The sequence below is a fragment of the Garra rufa genome, chromosome 22 (assembly GCF_049309525.1).
Source record: "Garra rufa chromosome 22, GarRuf1.0, whole genome shotgun sequence".
NCBI classification, from domain to species: domain Eukaryota; kingdom Metazoa; phylum Chordata; class Actinopteri; order Cypriniformes; family Cyprinidae; genus Garra; species Garra rufa.
This window is the reverse complement of record NC_133382.1, coordinates 1,693,644-1,716,012: the sequence shown is the minus strand read 5'-3', so window position 1 is coordinate 1,716,012 and position 22,369 is coordinate 1,693,644. Positions and strand designations below refer to the sequence as shown.

Below are 22,369 nucleotides of genomic sequence, written 5' to 3'. Positions count from 1 at the left end.
ATTAGGAATACCATTTTCTTAAGAATTAAGATGCTGCATGTGTTTATCCAGTCTAATCGAAGTGTGCGTCTCTAACCCGACTTTCCCAACAAAAATCCCACCCCTTTCAAACAATACATAAAACTGACATTACTGAGCTATATGTGACCCTGGAGCACAAAACCAGTCTTAAGTCGCTGGGGTATATTTGTAGCAATAGCCAAAAATACATTGTATGGGTCAAAATTATTGATTTTTCTTTTATGCCAAAAATCATTAGGAAATTAAGTAAAGATCATGTTCCATGAAGATTTTTTGTAAAATTCCTACTGTAAACATATCAAAATGTAATTTTTGATTAGTAATATGCATTGTTAAGAACCTAATTTGGACAACTTTAAAGGTGATTTTCTCAGTATTTTGATTTTTTTGCACCCTCAGATTCCAGATTTTCAAATAGACGTATCTCGGCCAAATATTGTCCTATCCTAACAAACCATACATCAATAGAAAGCTTATTTATTGAGCTTTCATATGATGTATACATCTCAGTTTTGTAAAATTTTACCTTATGACTGGTTTTGTGGTCCAGGGTCACACATGTGTTTAAAAGTAGCCTATAACAATAGTACAATAGCATTGCTCAGTTCAACATGTTGGAAATCGGGCATTTTGTCCCGGGTCAGCATTTATTCAACAGTTAATAACGCTTAAAAGGTAAATATTATTCAGCCAATAAAGTTTAGGTCTATGTATTTCAAAGAAAATTGTGTGTAGTACAATATGAATTACAAAGGTTTAATTGGCATCTTTATTTCAAACGACCCGACCGACCGCGACCCGAATATCATTAGAAATATTTTTGGATGACTCGTAACCGCGGGTAACCGCAGCCTCCCGCTCATTTTGGATCAACCCGCGCATCACTGATGGGGAAGGGGGGCACCAGAGGGAGACTGGAGAGAGGGCCGCACAATGTTTTGTTGCTTTATATTGCTTTAGTATATCAACATTCTTTAGACATATTTTATTTGTTATTTATACTAGTAGCCTGTCATGATGATTTTTCACGACCCAGATTTTTTGGTGCCCCTCCAGGCACTTGGTGCCCTACGCGCAGTGCGTGGTCTGCGTGTGCGGAGCGCCGGCGCTGGCCTTAATTCACCCTGATCTTCATTAAATTCTTTGGTTTTCCAGCATTTTTGTGTATTTTGCAACCCTTTTCAACAATGACTATATGATTTTGAGATCCGTCTTTTCACATTGAAGACAACTAAAGTGAGTCATATGCAACTATTACAGAGGGTTCAAATGCTCACTCACTGCAAAAAAAAAAAAAATGCTTTTCTTACTTAGATTTTTTTGTCTTGTTTCCATTCAAGATATCTAGAAATTCCTAAATAAGGAAGGATTTTCTAGACAAGTAATATGATTTTGTTGTTTTAAAACAAACAAACAAACAAAAAAGTCAAAATTAAGTGAGTTTTTGCTTGAAACAAGCTAAATAATCTGCCAATGGGGTAAAAAAAATAAATAATGGCCTTAATTCATAACTATTGGTCATTATTTTATGAATTTGTATGCGATCCCTTGGCTATGTTCTTCTTGTACTGTCTTTTCAAGTATTTATAAATAATAAAAAAAATGGAAGAATTAAATCTGAATTAACCCTTACCTTGCACAATACAAAACCTTAACATATGCAATATGCTCCAATGTCCTGCATTGCACACCGTGCAGGTGAAGAAGATTTTAGTTAAGAGACGTTCAGATTCTTAATGCACATCAAAGTTCAAGTGAATATATGTATGTTTATAGAGTGAAATGCAGTAAGCATGAAAGCGTTGAGCTTTGAGGAGCCCCACAGGCGTCCAGAGCAACTGGAGCACATTACAGTGATTATCCGGCCCTCTCTCGGTGCGTTCTGCTGCATTACCATCAGCTCTGAGCCCCCTGCTCTGTCTGCTTCACGCTTATTTCAGAAGTGTTGAATAATGAACACCAGGACAGATGAAGGTGAAATGGGAGCTGGGAAGGTGTCACTATATTGAACACTGTAGCTATATTCCCAGTGAAAGGACAATGCAGTCATGATTTGTGCTTTATTTTCTACTGACGCTTCCCATTTCAGCTGCAATAAATATGTCTGGAAAATACGTGCTAGAAAGACTTCAACCCAACAATGCTTGAAAGTGCTAGAAGAGACTCAGCAGTTTTGAGAACTTCCACTGTTTTGTTGACTTTAAACTTTCACGCCCTCTTTTTTTAACTCCGCCCACTTGTACTTCTCAGCCAATCAGATGTCAGCAATCATGAATATGCGAAATGATTCAGACTGATTGGCATGCAGAAGTGTTTACAGCATGTTTAAGCTGTTATTACACTGCAAAAAATATTTTTTATATACAATATTTTGTCTTTTGTCTTGTTTTAAGCCAAAATATCTAAGAATCCTTAAATCAAGAAGGATTTTCTAGATGAGTACCCCATTGGCAGATTATTTAGCTTGTTTCAAGCAAAAAACAGACTTAATGTTGACTTGTTTTTACTGAAAACAAGAAAATAGTTTTTACTTGTTAGAAAATCCTTCTTGATTTAAGAATTTTTTGATATTTTGGCTGGAAACAAGACAAAAAATCTAGTAAGAAAAGCATTTTTTTGCCGTGTATAAATCATATTTCAAACAGAAGACAAGATTATTTTTCTTACCCCATTGGCAGATTGTTAAGCTTGTTTCAAGCAAAAACTCAATTAATTTTTTATTTTTTTTAAAACAAGACTAATTTTTACTTGTCTAGAAAATCCTTGCCGATTTAAGAATTTTTTTATATTTTGTCTGGAAACAAGAAAAATCTAAGTAAGAAAAGCCATTTTTACAGTGTGCTATTTAAAAAAAAAAAAGTTAAATCATAACCTCTTGCTGTTTGCTTATATTAACATCCTATGAATTGCAGTCGAGTCACATCAGTGTTTATTAGATTAAGCAACTACTATGTTTAGACGGAGTCTGTAAATGATGGAATACCCAAACAGATGATTTTTTTGCAGATACATTTTTGGAAATAAATTAGAAGGGAGGAATAAAATTTGCTGTTGTCTCATTATCTCTCACAAAACTGTTGTGTTCCTCTGAGAAGCTTTGCATTCACTCACAAAACTTTTGTTTCCTGAGAAACTTGGCTTGCCACACTTTTGCACTCCCTCCTGAAATGTTGTTGTTGTAAGTAAGAAATGCAAGTAAAAAAATACTTGCAGAACCTTTGCATTTCCCCTAAGAAATGTTGCATTTGCTTACAAAACTGTTTCGTTCTTCAGAGAAACATTGCATTTCTTGCTTACTTTCTTTTTCTCTGAGAAACTTTGCATTGACTCACAAAAACATTGCGTTTTTATTTTTTGCTAAACAGTTGCATTCTAATGTAAAAAAACTATGTTCGCTTGCCAAATATTGTTTGTTGCTCTTTTGAAAATTTGCATTCATTCACACAACTTTTGTTTCCTGAGAAACTTAGCTTGTCACACTTTAAAAGCGCACCTCTCAGAAATGGTGGTTTTTTTTTTTTTTTTTTTGGCTTGCAAAATCTTTGCATTTCCCCTAAGAAATTTGCATTTATTTACAAAACTGTTTCATTCCTTTTTCCATTTCCATTCCATTTTGTTTGTTTGTTCTCTGAGAAACTGCATTCTCTCACAAAACTTAGCTTTTTGTTTACAAAGCTTTGTATATGTTTGCAAACCTGTGTTTTTCCAAGAAACTTTGCATTCACTCACAAAACATTGCTTTTTTTTTTTTGCAAAACAATTGCATTTCAGTGAAAAACTATGTTTGCTTGCAAGACGTTGTTTGCTCTTCAAACCTTTGAAACTTTGCATTCACTCACAAAACATTGCTTTTGTTTGCAAAATGTTTCCATTCCCTCAGGAAATATTGTTTGCTTGCAAAACTTTTGCATTCTTTATAACTGAGCACAAACAAAACAAAATAAGAATAGATTTTATGTGATATTCACCTGACAACAAAAAAATTAAATACATTTTAGAAATAGATTTTAAATGCACCATACATCAGCTTTTTTTTGCACTCAAATTTTTTCTTATTCTTTTTTTTTTTTTTTGAAAACGCTGTGAAATCCTCATAACTGAAACAACTTCAGAAGCTTTTTTTGTTGTCCTTCACATCATGTATTAAAACAGCTAATTAGCCTAATTACTGCTTTAATGGAACCAATTATGTGCACTTGTCTCAAAGATGTGCGTCCCACAGAAACTAATGATAAAAGGTTTGCCAGGGCCTCGTTCCAAATTAAGGAAGAAAAAGTACGCAGTTCAGCATTGTGCCACTCCAACCTCTCCGGGGACAAATAAAGATGCATATTGTTTTCCTGCTCCTCATTCGGGGACTGTTGTTCCACATCATAATGCACACATCGATATTATTAGTAACACTTTATAATTATTTTGTAATTACAGCAAACTGGATCAGCATAATATCTGCACTCTGGAGTTTCTCTCTCACCTGTGCTTCTCTTTGCTGCCCCCTGCAGGTCGTGGCGTATCATTACTGTCAGGCAGATAACGCCTACACCTGCCTGGTGCCGGAGTTTGTGCACAATGTGGCAGCACTGCTGTGTCGCTCGCCGCAGCTCGCCGCGTACAGAGAACTGCTGCTGAAAGAGCCGCACATACAGAGCATGCTCAGTCTGAGATCCTGCGTCCAAGATCCACCATCTGCCTTCAGACGAGGGGTCCTCGAACCACTGGATGCACTTTATAAAGGTATGAGAGATCAACAGTTTGTGTTTGTATCTTTAAAGATACAATAGTTCACTCATAAATAAAAAGAGTTGAACATTTGCTCACCCTCAGATCTTCCAAGATGAGTTTGTTTCTTCATTAGATTTGTAGAAATGTAGCATTCCATCACTGTCTCACCAATGGATCCTCTGCAGTGAATGGGTGCCGTCAGAATTAGTTCACCTCAAAATATTGTTTTTTTGCTGAAAATGTGCTCACTCTTAGGCCATCCAAGATTAGGATGAGTTAGTTTCTTCATCAGATTTGTAAAAACACGTCATTCCATCACTCTCACCAATGGATCCTCTGCAGTGAATGGGTGCCATCAGAATTAGTTCACCTCAGTTATTTATTTTTTTTTTTGCTGAAATGTGCTCATCCTCAGGCCATCCAAGATTAGGATGAGTTAGTTTCTTCATCAGATTTGTAGAAACACGTCATTCCATCACTCTCACCAATGGATCCTCTGCAGTGAATGGGTGCCATCAGAATTAGTTCACCTCAGTTATTTATTTTTTTTTTTGCTGAAATGTGCTCATCCTCAGGCCATCCAAGATTAGGATGAGTTAGTTTCTTCATCAGATTTGTAAAAACACGTCATTCCATCACTTGCTCACCAATGGATCCTCTGCAGTGAATGGGTGCCGTCAGAATTAGTTGACCTCAAAAATATTTTTTTTGCTGAAAATGTGTTTATCCTCAGGCCATCCAAGATTAGGATGAGTTTGTTTCTTCATTAGATTTGTATAAACGCGTCATTCCATCACTTGCTCACCAATGGATCCTCTGCAGTGAATGGGTGCCGTCAGAATTAGTTCACCTCAGTTTTTTTTTTTTTTTTGCTGAAATGTGCTCATCCTCAGGCCATCCAAGATTAGGATGAGTTTGTTTCTTCATCAGATTTGTAAAAACACGTCATTCCATCACTTGCTCACCAATGGATCCTCTGCAGTGAATGGGTGCCATCAGAATTATTTTACCTCAAAATATTTTTTTTTTTGCTAAAAATGTGCTCATCCTTAGGCCATCCAAAATATAGATGAGCTTGTTTCTTCATCAGATTTGTAGAAATGCGTCATTCCGTCAGTGTCTCACCAATGAATGTGAATGGGTACCATCAGGATGAGAGTCCAAACAGCTGATAAAAACATCACAATAATTCACAGCACTCCCGTCCATCAGTGAGAAGACAAAAGCTCAAACAATCCATCATTAAGACATTTTTAAAATAAAATACACTGAGTGTAATCCATAATAACGCTTCCTCCAGTGAAAAAGTGGTCTGGTCTGAATCAGGAGAGAAATCTGCACAGACCAAGCACTCAAAACAGCTCGAAACAAATATGTGGCTGGATTTTGATGTGATTATAGATTATTATAGATTATGGACTCATATTTTAGACATTAAAAACATCTTAATGATGGATTTGTTTGAGCTTTTGTCATCTCAAGATGTTAACTGATGGACTGGAGTGCTGTGGATTATTGTGATGTTTTTATCAGCTGTTTGGACTCTCATTCTGACGGCACCCATTCACTCCAGAGGATCCATTGTTGAGACAGTGATGGAATGGCACATTTCTGCAAATCTGATGAACAAACAAACTCATCTGCATCTTGGATTGCCTGAGGATGAGCACATTTTTAGCATCAATTGTTAAATTGTGATGTTAAATAGATGCAAAAAAATGTAGAACAATTCAAAAGATGTACTGCATGCGTAAAATTGTGAACGTTGTTGTTGTTGTTTTTTCTCAGAGAGGAAGATCACTCCCGATGAAGACCTCATTATCATCATTGATGGTCTGAATGAGGCTGAGTTCCACAAACCTGACTATGGTGACACGATTGTGTCCTTCCTCTGTAAAACCATCGGCAAGTTTCCAGCCTGGCTCAAACTGGTGGTGACTGTCAGAACATCACTGCAGGTAAAATAAATTAACAATACACTACTGTTTAAAGGTTTGGAGTCCGTCGAAAGATTGTAAAAGTCTCTTATGCTGATTTCAATCAAAAATACAGTAAAACACTAATATTGTGAAATATTACTACATTTTAAAACAGCTGTTTTCTATGTGAATATCTGTTTAAATGTAATTGATTGCTGTGATCAAAGCTGCATTTTCAGCATCATTACTCTATCATTATTCAATATTGAAAACAGTTGTTCTGCCCAGTATTCTTGTGGAAACTGTGATACATTTTATTTTTCAGGATTCACTGATGAATAGAAAGTTCAAAAGAACAGCATGTTATTAAAATAGAAATCTTTTGTAACATTATAAATGTGACCCTGGAGCACAAAACCAAAACCATTTTGTTCCATGAAGATATTTTGTAAATTTCCTACCGTAAATATATCAAAACTTAATTTCTGATTAGTTATATGCATTGCTCAGAACTTCATTTGGACAACTTTAAAGGCCATTTTCTCAAAATTAAAGTTTTTTTTTTTTTTTTGCACCCTCAGATTCCAGATTTTCAAATAGTTGTATCTATCCTAACAAACTGTACATCAATGGAAAGCGTATTTATTCAGCTTTCAGGTGGTGTTTAAATCTCAATTTCAAAAACTGACCTTTATGACTGTTTTTGTGGTCCAGGATCACAAATGTCTTTACTGTCACTTTTGATCAGTTTAATGCAGTCTTGATTAAAGTATCAGTTTCTTACTGGTCCCAGACGTTTTTAACATATATTATGAATAAAATAGTTAGAAAGTAGTTTCAGTGACATTTTTGACCCAAACCCGCACTGCAAAAATTGCCTTTCTTACTTAGATTTTTTGTCTTGTTTCCAACCAAAATATATTAAGAAGGATTTTCTAGATGAGTACAAATTTTTGTGTTTTCAGAAAAACAAGTCAAAATTAAGTGGGTTTTTGCTTCGAACAAGCTAAATAATCTGCCAAATCTTATTTCAAACAGAAAACAAGATTATTTTCTAACTTCATTGGCAGATTATTTAGCTTGTTTCAAGCAAAAACAAACGTCTTTTTTTTTTTTTTTTTTTGAAAACAAGACCATTTTTATTCGTCTAGAAAATCCTTCTAGATTTAAGAATTTTTAGATATTTGGGCTGGAAACCAGAAATTTAAGTAAGAAAAGCTTTTTTTGCAGTGCCTGTTAATATCTGACAGTGGTATGTTAATTGTTTTCTTTTGTTGTACCTATAAATGTACTTTTTGTCTATATATGACGTTAATGCATGAATTTAAATAGTTTTAATCATTTATTTTTAAATAACTAAGTAAAAATGTTAAGATAACATGACACATTAAAAAAATACATTTTATTGTAAAAATAAAAAATAAAAACGCACACTGCACTGCAAAAAAATGCTTGGTTTGGTTTCCAGCCAAAATATCTAAAAATTCTCAAATCAAGAAGGATTTTCTAGACCAGTAAAAATTATTGTCTTGTATTCAGAAAAAAAAAGTCAAAATTAAGTGCATTTTTGCTTAGAACAAGCAAAATAATCTTGTATTGTCTGTTTGAAATAAGATTTTGGCAGATTATTTAGCTTGTTTTAAGCAAAAACTCACTTACTTTTGACTTTTTTTTCTGAATACAAGACAACAATTTTTACTGGTCTAGAAAATCCTTCTTGATTTAAGAATTTTTAGATATTTTGATTGGAAACAAGACAAAAAATCTAAGCTAGAAAAGCATTTTTTGCAGTGTACTAAACACAAGTTGCTGAGCTCTCAGCCGTTCTTTGCAGGAAATCACCAAACCTCTGCCGTTCCACCAAATCTCTCTGGACGCTCTGGAGGAGAACGACGCCATCGACCACGACCTGCAGGGCTACATCCTGCACCGCATCCACAGCAGCGCAGAGATCCAGAACAACATCTCCCTCAACGGCAAGATGGACAACACCAGCTTCGGCAAACTCAGCTCCCACCTCAAGGCCCTCAGCCAGGGCTCCCTGCTCTACCTGAAGCTCACCTTCGACCTGATCGAGCGCGGATACCTGGTGCTCAAAAGCTCCAACTACAAGGTGGTTCCGGTCAGCCTCGCCGAGGTTTACCTCCTGCAGTGTAACATGCGCTTCCCGACGCAGTCGTCCTTCGAGAGAGCCCTGCCGCTGCTCAACGTGGCCCTGGCCTCGCTGCACCCGCTCACCGATGAGCAGATCTACCAGGCCATCAACAGCGGATCCGTCAAGGGCACGCTGGACTGGGACGACTTCCAGCAGAGGATGGAGAACCTGTCGGTGTTCCTGGTGAAGAGACGGGACGGGACGCGCATGTTCGTACACCCCTCCTTTAGAGAATGGCTCATATGGAGAGAGGAAGGAGAGAAGACCAAGTTCCTCTGCGATCCCAGGTCTGACTTAAAGCACTGAAAATACAAAAAAGAAAGTTTACAACTGTCTAGATACTTGTAAAATGCTTTTCTTGCTTAGATTTTTGTCTTGTTTCCAGCCAAGATATCTAAAAATTCTTAAATCAAGAGGGATTTTCTAGACAAGCAAAAAATGTCTTGATTTCAGAAAAAAACAAGTCAAAATTAAGTGCTTTTTTGCTTGAAACAAACAAAATTATCTGCCAATGGGATATGAAAAATAATATTGTTTTCTGTTTGAAATAAGCAGTTTTTTGCTTACCCCATTGGCAGATTATTGAGCTTGTTTCAAGAAAAAATGCACTTAATTTTGACTTTGAAAATAATTTTTACTTGTCTAGAAAATCCTTCCTGATTTAAGAATTTTTAGATATTCTTTTTAGATATTAAAAAAATCTGAGAAAAGCATTTTTTTTTTTTTTTTTTTTTTTTTTTTTTGCAGTGTACAACAGTCTAAACACTGCAAAAAATGCTTTTCTTGCTTAGATTTTTTGTCTTGTTTCCAGCCAAAATTCTTAAATCAAGAAGGATTTTTTTTTTTTGTTTGTTTCAAGAAAAAAACGCACTTAATTTTGACATAAGTAGAAGTAGGAAAAGCATTTTTTGCTGTAAAATTGTTGGCTGGTGTTGGTCTGTTTGGCTGGTTTCACTGCAAAAATTATTTTCTTGCTTAGATTTGTTTTTGTCTTGTTTCCAGCCAAAATATCTAAAAATTCTTAAATCAAGAGGGATTTTCTAGACGAGTAAAAAATGTCTTCATTTCAGAAAAAAAACAAGTCAAAATTAAGTGCTTTTTTGCTTGAAACAAACAAAATTATCTGCCAATGGGATATGAAAAATAATATTGTTTTCTGTTTGAAATATGATTTTTTTGCTTACCCCATTGGCAGATTATTGAGCTTGTTTCAAGCAAAAATGCACTTAATTTTGACTTTGAAAATATTTTTTACTTGTCTAGAAAATCCTTCTTGATTTAAGAATTTTTAGATATTCTTTTTAGATTTTTTATCTTGTTTCCAGCCAAAATATCTAAAAATTCTTAAATCAAGAGGGTTTTAAAAATTATTTTCAAAGTCAAAATTAAGTGCATTTTTGCTTGAAACAAGCTCAATAATCTGCCAATGGGGTAAGAAAAATAATCTTGTTTTCTGCTTGAAGTAAGATTATTTTTCTTACCCCATTGACAGATTATTTTGCTTGTTCTAAGCAAAACCTCACTTACTTTTGACTTGTTTTTTCTGAAAACAAGACAATAATTTTTATTCGTCTTGAAAATCCTGATTGATTTAAGAATTTTTAGATATTCTTTTTAGATTTTAAAAAAAATCTGAGAAAAGCATTTTTTTTTCTAAACACTGCAAAAAATGCTTTTCTTGCTTAGATCTAAAAATTTTAAATCAAGAAGTATTTTCTAGACGAGTAAAAATTACTTTCTTGTTTTCAGAAAAAAAACAAGTCAACATTATATAGTTTTTGCTCAGAACAAGCAAAATAATCTGCCAATGGGGTAAGCAAAAAAATCTTATTTCAACCAGAAAATAAAATATTTCACTGGGAAAAAATGGCTTATCTTATACTACTTATCTTAGTATTTTTGTCTTGTTTCTAGTCAAAATATAAAAAAAAATTAAATAAAAAAAATTAAACTAGATAAGCAAAATGCACTTAATTTAGTTTTTAGGGTTTTTTATTCAATATACATAATTCACTAGTTTTAGCACATTTCAGCACAATTTTTACTGCTTTTCTAACTAGGACTAAATAAATTAAAGTTAAAATTTAAAATGTAAAAAAATTGTAAAAAAAATAAATAAAAAAAAAAGACTAAACTTTAACAAAATTGAATGTAAAACAGGAAATATATATGAAAAAAACTTATGATAGTATATCAAAATTACAAAAAAAAAAACACTGAACCTCTTAAAAATTATAATTAAGAGTTTCGTTGCCTTTATGCATTTAGCACACACATTTATCCCAAAGTGGCTTTACAATAAAGGAACACAAGCAATTTGTCACAATGCAAAAATATAAATGCTATACCATTTAAGATATTTAAGGTTTTCTAAGAAGTCTGAGAAACAAATAATGTCCACCTTAGTGAAAAATAAATATACAAAAATTTATTTAGCATACATTTATTTCATGCTAAGTATACTACGAATACATTTACATATTATGTAATAAAAATACCCTGCATTTGCCATTTTAGTATACTAAACTGGCATACTTAAAGTCTGCTAAATTGGAACAACTAATTTTGTACTTAATGCGCTTTAATTGTGCTGAAGTTCAACTAAAGATATATTTAAGTTTATTTGATTGTGCTAAAGTAGAACTATTGAAAGTATACTTTAGGTGCACTTTTTTGCATTTAAAGACCGATATTATTTAAAGATCATACAACCCTCATCAATAGTGACATTAAACATATTTTAGGCTTAATGTTAAGAACTGTGCATTGTGCACAAGTAGTACTCCAAAAATAATTTTTATATTAGTAAGTCTCAAGCGATATGTCATTAGATAAGAGAATAGACTTAAACTATACTTACATACTATAGTATCATTGTTAGGGAAAGTTACTTTTAAAAGCAATGCATTACAATATTGAGTTACTCCCTAAAAAAGTAACTAATTACGTTACTTAGTTACTTTTTATGCAAAGTAATGCGTTACGTTACGTTTTTGTCAAATGTAAAAGCCTTTTCACAGCAAAAGCCTCAGACTTAGAGAAAAGTAAATTGCCGTCTGTACAGTAGACCACAGAAGAAGAAAGTAAACTCTTCAGCAATAAAAAGAGAAAACCAATGTTAGATTATCTTGAGTAATTTTTGCTTATTAGTATGGATGAATTGGATCACCGAAGGTTAATAAAATAGGATTAAATACATAAAGGATATTTGTATTATTATTATTTAATTATTGCAGGTTTGCTTTGAATTCCACAGTTTTTATTCATTTTGAAGAACACTGTGTCTGTTTTTTAGTGAGTGAGATGAATTAATGCATGTTCACATTTATTCTAGAACTAAAGTAACATCTTACTTACAATTTCTCTCAACATGGAGACAGGAGAGCTTTTAATCAATAAATGAGGGGAAAGTGACAGGCGTTACTTATTTGAAAAAGTAACTCAAATATTTTCTTGTCATTTAAAAAGTAATGCATTTTTTAGTAGTTACTTGGAAAAAGTCATATTATTACGTAACTTGCGTTACTTGTAATGCGTTACCCCAACATTGCTTAGTATAAAATAAATGCATTTTAAATCACAGAAAACTGTAGCTTGAAGTATTTTATGCTTCTTACATGTTGGTTTTGTTTGTTTCTTGAAGGAATGGCCATACGCTTCTGGCTTTCTGGTTCTCCAGACAAGAAAACAAACTCAATAGACAGCAGACAATTGAGTTGGGTCATCATATACTGAAAGCACACATATTCAAGGTAAGAGCGTTTTGCAAGAGAGTGTTGTCAGATCACCATCATTGAATAACACTGAGCTCTCATGCATTAAGGCTATTTGTCTCATTGGGTGTGATCCTGTAGGGCCTGAGTAAGAAGGTCGGAGTTTCTTCATCCATCTTGCAAGGGCTGTGGGTGTCCTACAGTACAGAGAGTTTATCTACGGCACTGTCATCGCTCAGAAACCTTTACACGCCCAACATAAAGGTACTGCTCCACTTTATGAATCTGACATTTGCATTTGCTCCACAGCTGTAGATTTATTTCTTCCATGAATTGTCTGTAGGTGTCCCGGCTGCTGATATTGGGCGGCGCTAATGTGAACTACCGTACGGAGGTGTTGAACAACGCTCCGGTGCTGTGTGTGCACGCTCACCTGGGCTACTCAGACATGGTGCACCTGCTGCTGGAGAACGGAGCCAGTGTAGATTCCACATCTGAGAGCGGCCTCACTCCGCTGGGATACGCCGCCGCCGCCGGACACCTGGGGATAGTCACCGCTCTCTGCAAGAGGAAAGCAAAGGTACCAGAGCAAAAATCAATATAATAAAATATTATTTTAAAGGGGTCATCGGATGGCCATTTTCCACAAGGTCATATGATTCTTTAGGGTCTTAATGAAAAGTCTGTAATATACTTTGGTTAAAAATTCTCAATAGTACTTTAAAAAAACATCCTTTTACCCCGTCAAAATCAGCTCTGCAAAATTTCAGCTTATTTTAGGCATGGGCCCTTTAAATGCAAATGAGCTGTGCTTGCCCCGCCCCTCTCTACTGAAGGATTACGAGATGTAATGTTTACTTTAGCCGCATTTAGCTACGTTTATCGGCAAAACTTGCCATCAAGCACATTATTAAGAAAGGCCATTTGCAAAGATGCATTAAAAACGCTTATATTCACGTTTGCTGTGCGTGAAGCTGCATCAGGAATGATTCACACGAAATGAAAGTAATGTTGTCCTCTGCCTCTTAAGCGGTTCAGATGTTGAGAGTAAATGCTACCGGGAGACTACTGCTATGTTCATTATAACATCCAGCAACAGAACACCTCAATCGCTCAATTAGAGTCTTCCTCTGCTCCTGAGTCACACAATGGCGATCAGAGTCGGGCTGTTTCAGCTCGGTGAGGGCGGGGCTAAGGTAGTCGCTCCTGTCAATCAACTATCGTGGGAGGAGCCTCTGTCTGTGTGTTGTCACAACGACAAGAAGCTGCGAATGACCTGATTTTAAAAAGGGAATGCACCACTGGGTGTATTTTTATCATTGTAGGGTGGCTTTGTTCATGTTTGTTTGGCATCCGATGACCCCTTTAAAAAAAAAAACAAGATAAAAATCTATATAATTAGGTTGGCTTGAGAAACATAATACACTAGCAGACTTTGAAGTCCAATCACAGCAAACTCATGCAGAAACGTGCGTCTTGTTGCTAGGAGACGCATAACAAATGAAACAATATGCATTCTATAATCGGCTGAAAATATCAAACATGTTTGATATCCTCCGACTGGGTGGCATCAAAGTCTGAAGCTAAAAAATCAGAGTCTGTCACCATCATAAACTACGCGATTTTCTATGGAATCTGTCAGCTCAAATCTGCTGACTCGCTCCGACTTTTAGCAAACAGCCTCAACTTCTCCAGACTGGAAATCGGTGGAAAATCAGGGCAAAAACACTGCAAATGCTTTTTTTGTCTTGTTTTCAGCCAAAATATCTCAAAATTCTTGAATCAGGAAGGATTTTCTAGACAAGTAAAAATTGTTGTCTTATTTTTAGTAAAAACAAGCAAAATAATCTGCCAATGGGGTAAGAAAAATAATCTGGTTGTCTGCTTGAAATAAGGTTTTTTTTCTTACCCCATGTTTTAAGCAAAAAACAAGACAATAATTTTTACTTGTCTAGAAAATCCTTCCTGATTCAAGAATTTTCAGATATTTTGGCTGGAAACAAGACAAAAAATCTAAGTAAGAAAAGCATTTTTTGCAGTAAATCGTAGTGTATTCCAGGCTTTGGAGTAAATTCCTGAACGCTCAGCCCAGCTCTTCAGACTGATCTCACTTAATGTGCTTTAGCTTTTCAGACTGATCCGACTTATAGTTTTCATAATATTTAAGATGAAGAATCATAAAGACCTACATTGATGAAATGTTCAAATGAGCCAACACTTTTCAAACTCCAGCTGTCAAAATTAAAATTTAAACTCACAGAATTCCTTGAGACTAAGGCCCTGTTTATACTACTGCGTTTTCGTTTTAAAACAGCGTTTTAAAATTAAAGCGATCCTCGTTTTTTCAGCAGGGTTCACTTTTAAACATAGATGAATGATATTTATCTGCATGTGTGTCCTCTCCATAGCTGGACCACTTGGATAAGCACGGTCAGTGTGCTGTAGTGCATGCTGCTCTCAGAGGTCATCTGGAGGTGGTGAAGTTCCTGATTCAGACAGACTGGGGTCAGATGCACCTCCAGAGCCCCTCCCCTACACAGTCACAGGACACGCCCTCTCCAACACAACCGCAGACCACGCCCTCCCCCACGCCGCCAGATGCCACGCCCTCCCCCACACAAGCCACGCCCCAGGAGTCGCAGCCCTCCAGCCCTGAGCGCCAGGAGCACGAGGAGGAGGAGCCGCAGGAGTCTGAGCAGAAGGTGGAGGAGCAGGAAGAGACTCCGGAAGAGTCGGAACAGCAGACGCAGGCGGATGCAGAGACTCAGCAGCAGACGTCGCCACAACCTGTGACCTTCAACAAGAGCACAGCAGTGCAACAGGCCCTTATAGCAGCGGCCAGCATGGGTTACACAGAGGTAACGGCCTCCTGGCTTCATTCAATTCCTTGTATGCTCCTAGCTCATGTAGGTACTTACTGTCTCTGTGTCTTTAAGATTGTGTCGTATCTCTTGGACTTGCCGGAGAGGGATGAAGAGGACATTCAACGCGCCCAGATTAACAGCTATGATACCCTGTGGGGCGAGACAGGTAAAGATCATCTTTTACAGGATTTTTCAATCGAAAACTGTGCTCTGAAATCTAGTGAGCTGCCTACACTGCAAAAAATGCTTTTCTTACTTATATTGTTTGTCTTGTTTCCAGACAGAATATTTTAAAAAAATTATACACAAGTAAAAATGTTTGTTTTGTTTTCAGAAAAAAACAAGTCAAAATGAAGTGAGTTTTTGCTCAGAACAAGCAAAATAATCTGCCAACGGGGTAAGAAAAAAATATCTAATTTCAAACAGAAAACAAGATTATTTTTCTTACCCCATTGGCAGATTTTTCAGCTTGTTTCAAGCAAAAATGCACTTAATTTTGACTTTTTTCTGAGAACAAGACAATCATTTATACTCGTCTAGAAAATCCTTCTTGATTTAAGAATTTTGAAATATTTTGGCTGGAAACAGGACAAAAAAATCTAAGACATGCATTTTTGCAGTGTACATGCCTTGTTTCCAGACAAAATATTTAAAGATTCTTAAATCGAGAAGGATTTTCTAGACTTGAAACAAGCTAAATAATCTGCCAATGGGAATGGGGTAAGAAAAATAATCTTGTTTTCTTTTTGAAATTGTATTTTTTTTGCTTACCCCATTGGCAGATAATTTTTCTTGTTCTAAGCAAAAACTCATTTCATTTTGACTATTTTTTTCTGAAAACAAGAAAAGGATTTTTACTTGTCTAGAAAATCCTTCTTGATTTAAGAATTTTTAGATGTTTTGCCAGTTAAAAAATCATTTTTTGCAATGTAATAAAACTGTTCTAAGTGCATTCACATTATTTCTGAATGTTCCCAGACCATTAAAAAAAATCCAGTTTTTGGAAATGTCTAAAAAAACTTTTTTTTTTTCTTGGTTATGAGAATGTTCAAAAAGCATTGTATTATTATTATTTATTTTTTTTAAATATTAAAATTATTTTTCAATAAAATATGTGAATGTGACTTTAAAATGTTCTCTGAACATTCTGAAACAGTAGTAACATTAAAAAAGGTCCAACTAAAACATTTCAGAAAAAGTACTTTTCATAAACCATGTGAATATTATTAAAGACCAGATAACTTTCTGTTAATGTTGCTGGAAGAATATCTGCACTGCAAAAAATCTTACTTTCTAGTCAAGTTAAAATGATTGTTTTCAGAAAAAGACGAGATTAAGTGTATTTTTGTTCGAAACAAGCAAAAAAAAATCTTTGTCTAGAAAATCCTCCTTGATTTAAGAATATTTACGAATATTTTAATATTTTGGCTGGAAACAAGACAAAAAAAATCTAAGCAAGAAAATATTTTTTGCAGTGTAAACTGTTACTTTCACATTACTTCATGAAAAAATTATTTCTCAATGTTCTCAGAACACTCTTTTTTATTTCCTTCTTTTTATTTATATATATATATATATGGGAATGTTACTTTAAAATGTTCTCTGAACATTCTGAAATAGTAGTAACATTAAAAAAAGTCCAACTCTAACATTTCAGAAAAACTACTTTTCATAAACCATGTAGTCAAAGTTTTGAGAACATTATTAAAACGCGGATAACTTTCTATTAATGTTTCTGTAAGAATATCTGTTAGCTGTGTGCTGACTGACAGGTTTGTCCTGCTCGTCTCCTCAGCGCTGTCAGCAGCAGCAGGTCGAGGGAAGCTGGATGTCTGTCGTCTGCTGTTGGAGCAGGGTTCTGCCGTGGCGCAGCCCAACAGGAGAGGAGTCGTGCCGCTCTTCAGCTCTGTGCGTCAAGGCCACTGGCAGGTGACTGATAAAGTTTTCCAACATCCCTTTCCAAAAAAGAAGTATACTTCAAGTTTATTTTATTAAGTATACTTAAGTAAGGTTCAAGTATATTTTTAAATATCAGTGTACTACTAGTATACTTTTAAGTGTACTATTTCAATACTCCTTTGGACTAAATTGGCCCACTTTCTAGTATATAAAAGTAGACTTTTAACTATAACAGTAGTAAACTTTGAGCACACAACTAGTTTACATCTATGTTTTCAGTTTGTACTGCAAGTATACTAAAAGTGAACTTATAGGTATACTGATAGTTTACTAATTAAATACTTTTTATGCTTTTTAGTGCACTTTGAAGTATAGTCTCAGTAAACCACTAGTTTAGTAGTTTTATACTGCAAGTATACTCATTAGATCATACTTTAAGTATACTACTATGTCCCTATTTTGGTGTTAATTTGTATATATTTTGTTGAATATCTGAACATACAAAACATCAAAAGATCTGCTTGTGAACCAAAACATTTGATTCTAGCTTCATGCATTCTTTTATACAAACACTTGAATGTGGGTAAGTTTCATAAATAAACAACATTTTGAACAAAAAGCTAAAAAAAGACTATTGATGATAATCCAAGCGTAGATGGAGTTGATCAACAGCCCAAAGCTTGACAGTCATTATTTCCTCTTCATGGGTGGACATTTTATTCCATAACGTTCCACAGTTTTCCATATCTATGGTTTTGATGCTGTTTTCTGTCTGATGATTGTGTTAGATTACATGTGGAAGCATCTGATGTTTCGGTTTCTTCTTCACTTGTGTTTTGGAAATTCTGTTCAGAAGATGTTTATAGCGCCCCTAGCGGATAACAATCAAAACACAGATTCTCAGAGCACAAGTACAGCTCAAATATATTTAGACTTTTTCTAAGTATAAGTCAAGTATACTTAAATGTCATTTTAAGCACATTTCTGAGAAGTGCGTAAAAAGTAGACTGAAAGTATACTTTCCGATTTTAGTTTAAAAGAAGTATGCTGTCTTTCAGATTGTGGATCTGTTGGTGTCTCATGGGGCAGATGTAAACCTGTCTGATAAACAAGGCCGTACTCCGCTCATGATGGCCGCCTCTGAAGGGCATCTGGACACAGTGGAGTTCCTAATGGCTCAGGGTATGTAATAATACACCTTTATGGCATAAAAGCACTGTTAAATAAGTCTTGCATGAAGTATTCCTCACGTCTTGTGTTCATTTGTAGGTGCGTCTATGGATCTGATGGATAAGGAGGGTCTGACGGCGCTCAGCTGGGCGTGTTTGAAAGGACATCTGTCTGTGGTTCGCTGTTTGGTGGAAAGGGGTGCAGCGACCGACCACACTGATAAAAACGGACGAACGCCTCTTGATCTGGCCGCCTTCTATGGAGACTCAGATGTGGTGAGATATTTTTGGCTTAGGGTTTTTTTTCAAAACACTTTATTTTGAGACCATATATTTTTTAAATATTTCTCTTAAAGCTTTCAAACTAGATCCACCAAACTCTAAACACAACTTCAGCCTATTTTGACCAAATCTGTTTACTACACTATGAATAACTGGACTTTTCAGTTTCCCTTTAAAAAAAAATTACGACTTACTTTGAAAAGTTCTGAGAGTAATTCCTCCCAGAGGAAGTCAAATATCCTGTTTGTTTAACAGTGTATGACTCGAAACATAATCAAATGATATAAGATCAATTTAACCTTCAAACTTAAAAGCTTATTAAACTGTTTTAAAAATATGCAGAATTGTTAAAAAAATATTTTTTTTTACTATTTTGTCATTAATTTTTTATATTGAGAATCAAGCAAATTGTACAAACAATAGTACATTTAACAAAACAAAACAGAAAAAAAATTACATTTTAAAAAGCTGCATTGCTCATTTTGCTCTGAAGCTTTTACTTTTCGATATTTTTTTCCAAACACAGTTTAAATTGTTTAAATATAGCCATTCTTTCATTCCACTTTATGAATATAAGAATGGGCAATTTTTTCTAATTTTTCAATTATTATTTTTTTTCTCTTTTCATGCAAGTGTTTGTAAATTAAAGTTCACTTCTATAGTAAGTGTAGGATTGTCCACAGTGTTTGTTTTTGTGATCTGCGTCTGGATTATATTCTGTGCTGATCCACAGCAATTTGTATTACATTTCAATTTGTTTAATGTTTGTAATGCATGACAGAAAGCTAAAAAAAATCATATTTTCCTCCATTACTGATTTAGTTTCTTTTCTCTGCTTTTTCACGTTCTCAGGTGCAGTTCCTGGTGGATCATGGGGCTTTGATCGAGCATGTGGACTACAGTGGGATGCGTCCTTTGGACCGGGCGGTCGGCTGCAGAAACACATCAGTGGTGGTCGCTCTGCTGAAGAAAGGAGCCAAAATCGGTACATGCAACCATATACCCAGATCGATGGCTTAATCGTATTGAAAAGCCTTGTGAACACCTCATTTGATTTTGTTGCACTTAAAAAAGTCCTGAAATATTCTGATAAGTAGGGAAAAATTCATGCAAACACTTGAATATGAATCCAAATTTGGATTTAAACATACAGCACATGCAGTGCTGATGCATATATTTACATACATCTTGCAAAGTGCCAGTTTATTCTTGTCTTTCATCTCATAAACAGATCAATGGAGGAGAATAAATGTATGCTAAAAAAGATTTTCTGACATATACGTCAGCTTTTCAATTAAAGTATTTACAGATATTAAAGGGGTCATATGATGTTTCTAAAAAGAGAATTTTTTTTGTATTTGTTGTAATGCAATGTGTTTATGCAGTTTGAGGTTTTAAAAACATTTTTTCACATACTGTACATTATTGTTGCTCCTCTCTGCCCCGCTTTTCTGAAACGCTTTGATTTTTACAAAACTCAACGTTGATGGAAATCAAGGTGTTCTCTAATTGGCCAGCTATCCGGTGCGTTGTGATTGGCCGAATACCTCAAGCGTGTGACGGAAATGTTACAGCACTTATCAGGTTGTGATGCCGTTTCTTGGCGCAACAAGACAGAAACAATAAAATCAATTATAAACGAGGCATTTGTTGCGTCCAGTGGGGACATAACTACTGATTATAATGACTCATACGCATAATTATACTGTCTTTTTACACAACGTAAACATAACACCATGTCTGCATTTGCGATAGTAGTACAAAAAACAACAAGCACTACTCTACACTGCTCAAAACTGGCGTTTGAATAGTCAGTACTGAATTCTTTCAATATGAAAATGTACTTACAGGCTGCGAGTCAGACGCATCAAACTGTCCCTAAAACATTGGAATTGCCCCACTTTATAGCCTTAACCCTTTACAGCTGGCATTGTAAGCTGCTCTCCCAGGTTCAGGAAACAGTCCTCCATGAAATGCGCAGCACACACTGCAATATTTGCATTGCACTGTTCCGGAACAGTGTTGTAAATATAACTTAACAATTTCTACTCGTGTCCTCATTTGGAAGGCAAGTACTTTTGCTTTGGCAATGAAATACACTGCGTCTCCACAACATGGTGGCTGCACTACTACATTACTACAGCCAGTAAAAGTTACGCATTCTTTCTTTCCATATACATATGGCCGGTGTTACGCTAATCTACTCGCCCAATGACTTTAAGACTTTAAGCTTTGCAACTTTACAGATCTTATCTATGCACAAACAGCTTGTAACACTCCAAAGACAAAAGAAAACAAGAAACTGCATCATATGACCTCTTTAAGCAGACAATCTAGTTGACCCTTGTTAGTAGAATGTCAAAAGTGGACTGTCAAAATATGTGAAATATTCACAAATATGTGAAATCAGACTAGATTCATTCCAACTGACAATTAGTGCATGTAAACTCACCCAGTTTTAGTGTGGATCAGGCTTTGCTCATATTGTAAGAACCAAATGTCCCTCAGCATAGTAAAACCATAAATCAGTAAAACCTACCAGCCAACGATCCCTAAAAATAAAACAGCTTAGGGGAGAGAAATTAACATAAGCTTAGTGTACAAGAATAGAAATCACTGTAAAGTGCCCACATATATGTGTGTGTGTTTTTATGTAGCTCAGCTTGTGCTCGGCTGCTCTGTGCTTTACTTCGCTGACTGGTTAATGCGTCTCTGGATCCGTGACTCTTTTTGTTTGTGGTGTTTGTGTTTGTTTTCACTTGCTACATGTTTCTCTTGCTCTGTTGCTCTCTCTTTCTTTCTGTTTGTCAGTTCAGTGGTTGATAAGAGATAGTTTAACATTGTTAGTGCCAGTGTTGTTTTGCTGTTTTACATTTGATTTCTTATTCTTTAGCTGAAGCTCTTATTCCCCACCACTCACGGCTGCTTTTTTGTGTTCCCCCTCACCTTTCTTCCACGCCCACTGCATCGCTCTTCACTTCCTCTTTCTCCCACTCTCACTTCCACTCACCTCCGCACACACCACTCTCATCGCCACCTATGATTGTGCCACTCACCCCATCCCACTCTCCCTCAATCCCTGACCTCCGGCCACAGGATGTCAGACACTGCCGAGTCGGCATAAAGGAGGTATTGCTTGTGCTCGGCCTGCTCGCGGCTTGCTTTCCTTTAGGAATCCTGACAGCTCTCTGTTGTGTGTGCAGTGGCGTGTTTGGGTGCTGCAGGTTTAACTGCCTCTTGTAAACTGTTATGAAATGTTAAAAATAAAAGGTTACAGGGAATGAGAACTCAAGTTCACCCTGAAGGCATCCTCATCCTGTTGTCCATGCCTTCATCTGTTTGTTATGACTCCTGAGCACTCTGTGCTCCTCCGTCTCTCCCCATGTTTTCCCCTCAAACCAGTTGTTCATTTTGACCCATCAAACATCCTGTTACCCTTAGGTCCTGCTACTTGGGCAATGGCGACATCTAAACCTGACATCATGATTATCCTACTGAGTAAACTTTTAGAGGAAGGAGATGGCTTCTATAAGGTCAGATTTACTCAAAATTTACCTCTGGTGTTTGCACAGATCTATCTAGTACAAAGTCCTTGGCTCTGTGTATTTACACAATCAATCATCTT

General features: G+C 35.7%; 1 protein-coding gene across 1 annotated transcript in view; it reads left to right on the top strand.

Moving 5' to 3' along the window:
• LOC141297710 (protein TANC2-like) overlaps positions 1 to 22,369 on the top strand; it is a 33,154-nt gene that overhangs the window by 5,990 nt on the left and 4,795 nt on the right. Inside the window, exons 3-15 of the mRNA XM_073828158.1 lie at positions 4,524 to 4,755; positions 6,532 to 6,701; positions 8,497 to 9,104; positions 12,461 to 12,569; positions 12,672 to 12,794; positions 12,874 to 13,110; positions 14,939 to 15,388; positions 15,467 to 15,560; positions 17,190 to 17,323; positions 18,352 to 18,475; positions 18,563 to 18,738; positions 19,597 to 19,729; positions 22,186 to 22,277. Of these exons, the coding sequence (XP_073684259.1) occupies positions 4,524 to 4,755; positions 6,532 to 6,701; positions 8,497 to 9,104; positions 12,461 to 12,569; positions 12,672 to 12,794; positions 12,874 to 13,110; positions 14,939 to 15,388; positions 15,467 to 15,560; positions 17,190 to 17,323; positions 18,352 to 18,475; positions 18,563 to 18,738; positions 19,597 to 19,729; positions 22,186 to 22,277 (2,682 nt within the window). The remainder of the gene's footprint in view (positions 1 to 4,523; positions 4,756 to 6,531; positions 6,702 to 8,496; positions 9,105 to 12,460; positions 12,570 to 12,671; positions 12,795 to 12,873; positions 13,111 to 14,938; positions 15,389 to 15,466; positions 15,561 to 17,189; positions 17,324 to 18,351; positions 18,476 to 18,562; positions 18,739 to 19,596; positions 19,730 to 22,185; positions 22,278 to 22,369) is intronic.